The sequence below is a fragment of the Elaeis guineensis genome, chromosome 1 (assembly GCF_000442705.2).
Source record: "Elaeis guineensis isolate ETL-2024a chromosome 1, EG11, whole genome shotgun sequence".
Lineage (NCBI taxonomy): Eukaryota > Viridiplantae > Streptophyta > Magnoliopsida > Arecales > Arecaceae > Elaeis > Elaeis guineensis.
In genome coordinates, this window is record NC_025993.2 from 172234181 (window position 1) to 172244762 (window position 10582).

Below are 10582 nucleotides of genomic sequence, written 5' to 3' on the forward strand. Positions count from 1 at the left end.
GTTATGATCATTCCTATTTTATCTATCTCTTAAAAAGAAAAATAAATCAATAAATAAATAGAAAAAACAGTGAATACATGTCCCTTTCTGACTTTGGTTTCAGTGAGATTCCATGAATTCAGATTAATTTTGAAATTTGAAAGATCTCCCACCATTCCACGTGATTGATTTAGAGTTTCTAATTATAAGAAATTCTGTTATTACGAATCCATTGAGAGCCTATCCATTATAAAATTTCTTTCTTAAACAATAACAGCAACAAATCCTAATGGTTCGGGATCGCCTCACATTATTACGACTTTGGTTTTGGAGAGATTCCATGAATTCATGAATTTTGAAATTTGAAAGATCCCCCACTGTTTCACGTGATTGATTTAGAGTTTCTAATGATAAGGAATTCTATTATTATGAATTCATTAAGAGCCTATCCATTATAAAATTTCTTTCTTTTGGTGAGTCTGCGCTTTTATAGAAAATATTTCAGCTAGGATTTTAATGAGATTACATTTTCAGACGATGACACATGGTAGATTCTCAACCATCATACCTCTGTTTTTATATAATATTACATTTTCAGATGATGACACATGGCAGATTCTTAGCCATTGTACCTCTATTTTTATATAATATATTGATTGATGATTGCATTCTTGAAAGACGAAATGTGAAATCTTACATCAGATTTGAGAAAATTATCCACTAGAAACATCTGAAATTAGTAGATGAAGTTTGTGAAGGGGAAAAAGGAACACCGGTGTTCCTGCCTCTATTGCATAGTTTATATGTCTATATTTCAGTTATCCACAACAATAGACACTAGTTAAGCTTCTCCGCTTGGACCTGCAAGCTCTGGGGAGGAGCTTTTTTCTTCTTGTTGGGAGGAATTCCCATCTGAATAGTTTGAAATGCTTAATTGATTCTGTGAATCATCACCATTGAGTGAGGCTTCAATGTCGGTAATGCCTTGGCAGTTCACATTGGCATCACTGTTGGTGTCATTTGTCTTCTCTCTCCTGAAAGTGTAAGAATTTTCATCTTTCTTGTCGTAATATTTTAAACAGGATATGAGCCTTCGTGAAATGGACTTATCGTGATCGATGTTTCTCATTTCATGCCAGTTTTTGTTGAAGAACATGGCTAAGAATATAGTGAGGGCACAAGTTGAAGCAACTCCAGTGATGAGAAATAGCCCCCAGAAGCTATGAAAGGTGAGGCTGTTAGAGCTGATAGTACTTCCTTGATTTAGACAAGCATTTTGATCCCCAAACCACTTCTTCTCAATCTCTAGTATATCATCTCCATCGGTTACATTTAGTATTCCCCTTGAGATATCAGGGACTAGAGGGGACCCTTTAGGAAAAACCTGTGGAAGTGAGAGAGGTGAGGGGACCCTTTAGGAAAAACCCTTTAGTATTTCTTTTCTTGAATTCATATAGCTTTCGGATTTCAAAATTTTATGGATCAAATATCTAGTTTCGAATAAAGATTCAACATGTTTACCTTTGGATGAGAGGGTGGGAACTTACAATATTTACTCTTATTAGAAAGTTTCAGTTCCATGTCAAGATTTTTTTTTTTAAAAAAAATTTTTTTGGGTTGCCAAAGTGCATCCAAAATCCTTCCTTTTCTTTAAATAAAATGAAGACATAATTTCCCCCCATGGATCATGCTAGTTTCTATAAGCACATATGTGCATGAATGCATGCATGGAAGCATGCATCCATGTGTGTGTGTATGCATGCATGCATGTAAATTCTGGATCTATTTATGAGAACCATGTAGGTGGATCACAAAAGTTTGTTTTGCTGAATTTGCTGATATTAAGTATTCTCTAGATATAGTTATTGCACCGATAATGAAGATTAGGATAGTGAAACTCACAAATCCAAACCCTGCAGTCTTATAAATTGGTCCGATCATGGTGTAACCAGTGCAATGTTGTGCAAGAAATTGCTTGATATAGGGAACTTCGTGGACAATTGCAGCGACACCACCATTCTTGCTTCCTTTGGAGAGGGCCTCAACATATTCTTCAGGGGTGTCATAGGCCCTGATCTTCGATTCATCAAAGTGGAGTTGCATCAAGAGATCCTTAACAAAGGAATTCCTATTAAAGCCGACATAGTCTCCATTCTTAAGGAGATCTTGTACATCAGTTATAGTTGGCTGAAGCTGTTGTACGGTAAGCATTGATGCTAAGCTAGCAGTGTAACTTGATGTAAGGACCAGCACAACAAACAACCATATGATTACCACAAACTTGGATAAGATGTTCTGCACCTTCTCCCCTGCAATATATAGATCATAAGCTTTCTAATGGAAAGGTTAGAAGTTGTATAATCTTGTATTTTGTTATATCTAATTATCCAGTAGCATACTTGAGTTTTAGTCTTTGTGAAAGTTACAAGCATGCAACATCCATTAAGGGATCATGAATCACTATTGGCCTTTTTTGTTCCCCCCACATGTGGTGTCTTTTGTGAACTCATGAATTTTAAAATCATCTTTCACAATTAACATCTAAATTATCTTAGCCTTCTTGAACAAAGTTTAGGTTTCAAGGTATGCCATTGTGAATCTTTTCATTGTTGCATTTTGTTTATAACAATACTGGATTGAAACAGGCTAAATTATAAATGATATTTAAAAGATTGAAAGTTATGAAAACACTTTATCCCTAAACATTTAGAGTACAATGATTATGGAAGAGCTAGACTAACAGCATAAAAGACTAATGATATTTTTAGTTTACGGAAGTCTGTCTTAACTAATATCAAACTTTTTTAGGATAGTTCTGAATTTTTCGTTGAGAAAAAATTGAAGCATTTCCAATAAAGCAGGAAGAAAACAATCCATATATCAACTCTACATTATGAAGTATTTGAATTGCTAATCATAATATCAAATAGTTACAATAAAAGCTACTAGATTTCTTTTTTTGGAAAAAGCATATCCTGGAATAGTTTCAATATGTTTTTTCGGTTTAAAAAAATACTTGTTAATGCATAATTTATATATTGTTCATTCTGTTCTTGCTTTGGTATTCTTTCACCTAAAGTAGGTTTTAGCAGGGTTAACCATGATAGAATTCTCTTTCAACATCTCAATTTTGTTAGCATAAACTTTAAGAGGTTTTGTGCAGATCGGCTTATTAGATGGATACACAAATCATTTGCCCATCATAAGTGCAAATCGATTATATTCATGTTGATTGGCACATCTAATCATGATACTCAAGCATTAATAGGAAATTTTAGGGTTAAAGACAATATTTACGCAACTGTGAGCATAGACAAGCGTTGAGAAGGAGAAGTAGAAGATGGTTCCAAGCTGATGCAAAAATGGACCCCTGAACTCCTTGTTGATCCTGTGCTCCATTACCCAAATAACAAAGCCTGTGAAGACAAAGAAGGCAAAGCTCCCCAACCACAGTTCCATACTCAGTGGCCTTAAAAAAATCCAAGCGTTCTTGTTTGTGTTGTCTTTGACCGGCACGATCATTGACACCCCTGATTCAGTGTATGGCAATGTGAAATCCACGTACAAAGATCTGTCGAATCTGATTGTTACATCCCCTACCAAGGCATCGTATTCCTGTTACCTCAAACTAGTCAGTAATATTGGACTTGAAGGCAATGCATACATCATTAGTTAAGAGGAGAAAAAGTAGTTCAGATTTGAATTTTTCTAACCAAATTCTTGGAACGCCTGAAGTTTAAGAAAGAACAAGTTGCATGACACTCAATGATGTGGTAAGTGTTATTAGATTGAAAACAAAAACCCAAAGACTATTAGAAAGAATCATTTCAAACAGTAATTTTAAACTTACTACCACTCGATCACTACGGGAGCTAAGAAAGCGTTCTTGTGTGAATAGTGAAAGACTATTTATCTTTTAATCAATGTCAACTTTGGCAAAAGTTGATGCAGTAGAAAATCACCATACATGGGGAAGAAAGTATTCAATCTAATCTAATATAATATATAAAAAGAAGGATCAGGTTGGTGACTTTTTGACAATTGACATTTTGAGTGTTTGACAAGTGACATTTTGAGTGTTTAGCATGTTTTATTATGATTTAATAGAAAGGATCAGATTGGTGGTCTTTTGACAAGTGACATTTTGAGTATTTGACAAGTGACATTCTGAGTGTTTAACATTATTTATTATAATTTAATAAAAAAATTTATATTAATCATTAGAAGAAAAAATTATTTATTAATTATTTTTAATATTAAATTAATTAATTAATTTTAATTATTATTTTATTTTATTTTAACAAAATATATAATTTTTTTTTGATATACTCTCCTCTTTTTTTATTACTTCATGCATCCACGGGTTTTAATATCTAGTTTTTTTTTAAAAAAATATCAAATTCTATTTGTAACCTAGCTGACTTTTTTTGGAAGACAAATTTGTAACCTAGCTGCGATGTTTACTCCAAGAAAAAGGGTGAAAGCTCACCACAATATTATTTACCAAGAAAAACCCACGAAAAATATTATATCGCTCAATGAAATGCAATAGTTGTCATGTTTACTCATCTGTACCACTAAAATAGAGTAAAATGGGTATAGGATAGAAAAGAATTAGAGCAGGGGCCTTCTGCGGTGCGTGTGCTATACTGTAGAGTACGATGCACTCTGTGAGTGCTGCACCATATGCACTCATGGATGGTCGCCAACAGAGGATGGATGGCTATCAAAATACATATTATTTAATGGCCGTCCATTCTTTGATAACGGCATCCACGAGTGCACCATACTTGATGGTGCCGCACGTGCACCACAGAGGATCCCTAGGAAAGGATTAATCCCTGCTAATCTCGAAGAAGAGGAGGGATACCTGAAGATAGATCTGGTAGACCAGATCAGTGTAGGTCCTGGAACCCTGACCTTGGACATTGAGGGGGACGTACTCATGAGGTATCGCATAAGGCAGTCTCTGTATTGCACCCTCGAAGACGTCGATGCAATACCCACTTACCGTCGTTATATTTGTTATGGGATCCCTCTCCACGTTTATAAATTCGCGAATTTCATCCCTCACGGGAACACCAATCCTTAGTTTCTTCCCACTTACCGGCATTTCCCAACCCTTCGGTACTGCAGTCGATTCCCCCGGCCAGATCGCATGATACAGATCGGTCATCAAGGTCGAGTACGCCTTAGTCATACTCTGATTTAACTCTTTCGACAATCCATACTGTGGCGTCCAAAACCCAACCCCTCTCCCTCCTCTTCCAACCACATTGATTATTTGGAATGTGGAGGACTGCAGCTGCCCATCTACCAGATGGAAATCGCCGCTGATGCCTCTGAATCTGCTCTCTAGAATTGCTTTCAGAAGTTTAGGACCATTCATAGAAATCCCCACTGTGTCCAAGTCCGTCAAGTCGGTGGCATTTTGTGGCTTCTCGAAGCTAGCATTTCCCACCCCGACCTTCTCCGCCGCCATGGCCATTGCCCAAACTGTATCGTAAGCCCACAGTCCAAAGGTGCTCGGCTCGGTTAGCTGATCACTGGGGTTGTCTTTCTGGAATCTTCTCTTCCATCTCATTGTGAAATCACGGAGCTCCCTCGACTTGGGCACGTATGGCTTCACACCCAGGGCACCCTGCATTGAATCGATGACGGACGGGTCGAGAGAATCCATGACGTTTGCTAACCCATCCGTCATGATCCACACGTACCCTTCGCTCATCATTCCTGCCACCTTGGCCTTGGGAAACAGGCGAGAACCCATAGGGGACGTCATGTGCACGATGAATACCCTGGTTTGCATGGTCTTTAATTTGTAGAGCTCTTCCATGATTTCATCATTTGTTGCTGATAGAGGGATCATGCTATGGTAGGGGATGCGGATGTCGATCCCTTGGAGGGCATCGATGAGGTATGGTATGATGCCCCTGCCGTAGTCGGTGTCCTCGTAGATGGGTACCACCTCCCTCCATCCATAGGCCTTGATAATGGAGGCGATGCTGTTTACCTGACAAGAATCATTTACTGTTGTCCTTACAAGGTATGGTGTGCGAGTGGAGGAGAGGGAAGGACTTGTTGCTGAGAAGGTGACGATGGGGACCTGACTCTTGTTGCCGAGATCAGAGACGAAAGCAGCCTGTGATGATTTTTGGGGACCTATGATGATTTGCACCTCTCTGTTTTTCAGCAGGTCCAGGGCTGTGTTCATGCAGCGAAGTAGTAGAGTTTAGTTGAAAAATGAGGTGGATTGAGGTGGATGTTGGGAATAGAATGATGCCTGACTAACAATCAATTGCCAATTCATCACGGTTGAACAGGAAAACATGATACCTTTCTCGATACAGGTAAATTTCTTGACTACCTTTATTATTCTGAAATATTTGTATAATTTCTTTTCTTTAACTTGCAAGTTCACCAATATGGTTGACGATCTTGGATTAAGTGGTGACCGCACAGCCCTCTACGATGCCATACACATACCACAGAGGAGCCGAACCCAGGCCCGTGACCCACTTGCTCTCTCATTCTTTCTCTTCCTTTCTCCGGCACATTATGTTGGATCCACAGAAAATTCTGAGCAAGCCCTTAAGATTAATTAGTTATTGGGCTGCATCCCTTGATTTTGTTCCCCCGGCATGGAGGGTGCGGATGAGCCAAATAACTTGCGAGCTGCTCAAATTTGATTTGGGTCCAAAATCAACTCAGCTCAACTATTATTAAGCTCCAGTAATAAAATATTCAGCTTGAAAGATCATGAGCCTAATTAAGTATATATATATTTTATTTATTATATATTATTAAATTAATAATTTAAAATATTATATTATATTATATTTTGTATTAGCCATAATTTTTAATGATGATCAATGATCAAATTCGAGCTCAAACTCAAACTTAAGTATGGCTTGGTTGATATTCGAGTTGAGTTGAGTTGAGTTTAGTAATAATAAAGCTCAATCAATCTCGAATTAAGTTTTGAGTCTAAGTATTTTGAATTGAGTCAAGAAAAAGTCGATAGTTGCTAGACTCAGCTCGGCTCGACTGCATCCTTACTTCAAATATTAATTGAATTGTTTGTTGCATTTATTCTAATTATGACTGCAAATTTTAAGATTTCAAGTTTTACAAAAATTAAAATAGAGTACTTCTTGTAAAGATTAAAAAATCTAAAATTATAAATTAAAAAATAAAACCCTCTCTCTTCTTTATCTTATCCATTTTTTAAACTTTTCTTCGAACACAAGAAGTAAGCTTCCTTGTAAGTCAACTACTACAAGTTGCAATACGACTTGTATTTTAGCGCAACTTCAACTACAGGGCTTTAATAGATATTAAATTTTATTTTGCTTGATCTATTGTAACGAAGGTATTAGTCAACACCAAAAAATAATTTTATAAAGAAGGATAATAGGGCATGCAATATGTGCTTGCATATGGTATCACCATCCTCGTTCTCTTAAGATTGTTGTGAATATTATAATAATGGAAAGATTTCGCAGATATGTGAATATTGAAGTAATTTTGAAGGTGTTTACCTTCGTACAAGATTGATAGCTCTATGTCATTTCACTTAGTCATAATATTCTTTATGATGATCCATGTAGATGCACATTTAGTTTTATAATATTGTACCTTAAGAAGATTTTGGATGCTTATGCAAGACCAAGAAACTTAAATAACACCTTCCAATAAATTTTTTGGATGGAGTCTTGAATTGTTATAAATAGTACCATTAGAGCATACTTATTACATGACCTATGTGTGCTTAGGGGAATATAGACCCTTTTGGTATAACTATGGATTGATCATAGTGTTTGTGATTACATTTGATTAGATTCAATCCCATTTACTTGTGAGGGTGCCATGGTTTAAAAATATAGTGTATGTGAGAAACCGTCCAAGCACATGTTTTGCCTCATATCAATTATGCATTGGAAAATCTTGGATACATATGCAAAAAATAATGAACTTAAATAATATCTTCTAGCTAGTTTTTGGATGAGATCCTAGTTGTTGTACTCTTCAATCTTCTACATTTTTTTTTTCCATTTTTAGTTGAAAAACAAGGCAACAACCCAAAACATATTGCTGGTGCATGCACTGAGGAGAGGGTGATGACTGGAAGAACCAAATCATGTTGGCTGTGTATCAAGTTTATTCTATTTGACCAACAGGCATAATTAAAAGAACATATTATGATGGTGTTGTGGTGTAAAAGAGAGGGCATCACTAATTTCATATTGATTGTAAATCAAGGTAGACTTTGGCTTATATAGAAAAATATCATTCTTCCAATATAAGGTGCCTTTTGAAAGACAAAATCATGAGGCTTATAGGTTAGAGTAGACAATACCTTATATGCCGAGTCATGAGCTTTTGGCCACAATGGTGGCACATCAGGTAGGAGAACACATCTACAACTATGGGGCTCCTTCCATCTGTACATGGATTGTGGTAAAAATAAGGAAAAAGGCATCTTACGTTCGAGCACAAACTCCTCCTTTACTAGGGGACTGTGGTAAAAATAAGGAGGCCATCTGTATATATCAATCTTATGATTTTGCCCTTCAAAAGGTGCCTTATGTGGAAAAGATGGTTCTTTCCTATATAAGTCAGAGTTTCTCTCGACTCACAACCAATGTGGGACTAATGATATTTTTTCTTCTACATCACAATATAGCCCCCTAATCAAGGAAGAATCTGTGTATGGATGGAAAGTACTTTTTTCCTTATTTTTATCTTATTATAGTGTAGGAGGGAGGGCATCATTTGTTTTATATTAGTTGTGAGTCAAAAGAGATTCTAGTTTATATAGGAAGAAATCATCCATATGAGACACCTTTTGAAGGACAAAATCATGAGGACCATAAGCCATAGCGAATAATACCTCACGTGCAACTGTGATACTCCTTTTCGTACATAATATATACTAAAAATAAGGAGGATACCTCTCATCTATACATAGACTCACGTCTGTACATAGACTCCCCTTTATTGAAGGATTGTGGTAAAAATAAGGAGAGCACCTCCCTTCCATAAATAGACTCCCCCTTGAATGGGCCTTACCATTTTATCCTTCAAAAGATGCCTCATGTAGGATAGGTGGCTCCTTCCTATATAAGTTAGAGTCTCTTTGATTCACAATTAATGTGGGACTAATGATAAGCTAGAGTCTCTTTTGACTCACAATCAATATAGAACTAATGATGCCTTTCATTTTATACCACAACATAGCCCCCAAGTTAGAGAGAGTATATATATAGATGGGAGATACCCTCCTCCATATTCTTACCATAGCCCATGTACGGATAGGAGATACCCTCCTTATTTTTACCATAGCCCTCCAGTAAAGGGAGAGTGTGTACGGACGAATGATGCTCTCCTCCTTATTTTTACCATAATCTGTGTACAGACAAGAGGAGCCCCATAGTTGCAGGGGTAGTCTCCTATTTGGGATACCACTGTTGCAGCAAGGGCTCATGACTCCAATAAAATGGGAGTCTGTGTATGAATGGAAGGCATCCTCCTTATTTTTACCATAAACTATGTATGGATAAGAGGAGCCCCACAATTACAGGGGTGGTCCCTTGATGCACCACTATTATGGCAAGGGTTCATATCTCGACACATGAGGTATTGTTCGCTCTAGCCCATGGGCCTTATGATTTTGTCATTCAAAAGGCACCTCACATGAGAAGGATGGTCCTTCCTATATAAGTTAGAGTCCCTCTTGACTCACAATCAATATGAAACTAATAATGCCTTCTCTTTTATACCACACCAGATGGTTTTCTAGTCTCTTTTTCTCATATATTTTAATTGTTAGGTAATCACATGCGGGACTTCTCATGCAAGTTTGGATCGATCAATTGTATCATCATAGTCCCTAGAGAAAGGAATTTGTATCTTTTCCCCAGTTAACTCATTCCGTTGCTATGCTGATCAGATACAAGATGCTATGAGTGATCTATGGCCAAATGATTTGTTTCAATTTTATTTTTTCTATTTGAAAGGAAGAAAGCGCAGCAGATCACTAGTGATACTGTTAATTAATAACGGCTAATTGCTACCTGCTGATGCAGCTTGCACAGCATCGTTGTCGGAATCTAGAGTGTGAACAACCAGCCTTGTGGTGCCGTTGCTGTGCTTGGCATAGAAATCTTCGATTGCCATGGAAATGCTTGTCCGGCCGGTCTTCCCGACCGACGTGCCCAAGTCGAGAACCACTCCGACATGGAAAGCATTCGTTGCCTTTGTGCTGCTATTTTCCGCTGATGCAAGGAAAAAGCACAAGCAAACGCAGAGAATGAAGTTAGTAGGTTTCTCCATCTAGAGCTGCATGGGTTCTGCTTAATGTGTCAGCTGGTCCCAAGAGCCTGTTTTATAAGAAATGGTAGGAGTAAGTTTCCCCCAAGTTGAGTCAATTTGACAAAGTCAAATAAAAATAACTAAAATATTATAACCAGTCCCATAAGCATAACTTTGCTGTTCTTTTCTTTTATCTTGTTCTGAAACAAATAATCATTAATTATTTTAAAAACCATAGATTTTTTGGAGTGAAAAATACGGAATGTGGTTGCTGATTTTTTTGCTGAAG

The 10582-nt window shown here is 37.1% G+C and overlaps 1 protein-coding gene across 1 annotated transcript; it reads right to left on the bottom strand.

The window, feature by feature from the left end:
* Nucleotides 1-820: 820 nt before the first annotated feature.
* On the bottom strand, nt 821-10314 carry LOC105039731 (glutamate receptor 2.8-like). Its single transcript, XM_073255894.1, has 5 exons — nt 10056-10314; nt 4850-6183; nt 3282-3594; nt 1882-2288; nt 821-1363 (listed from the first exon to the last, which is right to left on the bottom strand). The coding sequence occupies exons 1-5, from the start codon at nt 10312-10314 to the stop codon at nt 821-823; spliced, it is 2856 nt and encodes a 951-aa protein (XP_073111995.1).
* Nucleotides 10315-10582: the final 268 nt, after the last annotated feature.

Coding starts and splice junctions, on each gene's coding strand:
- LOC105039731 (XM_073255894.1), bottom strand. CDS start 10,314: ATGGAGAAACCTACTAACTTCATTCTCTGCGTTTGCTTGTGCTTTTTC. Junction 6,184..10,055: donor TGTGCAAGCTGCATCAGCAG/GTAGCAATTAGC, acceptor GCATGAACACAG/CCCTGGACCTGCTGAAAAAC. Junction 3,595..4,849: donor TCTACCAGATCTATCTTCAG/GTATCCCTCCTC, acceptor TTGAGGTAACAG/GAATACGATGCCTTGGTAGG.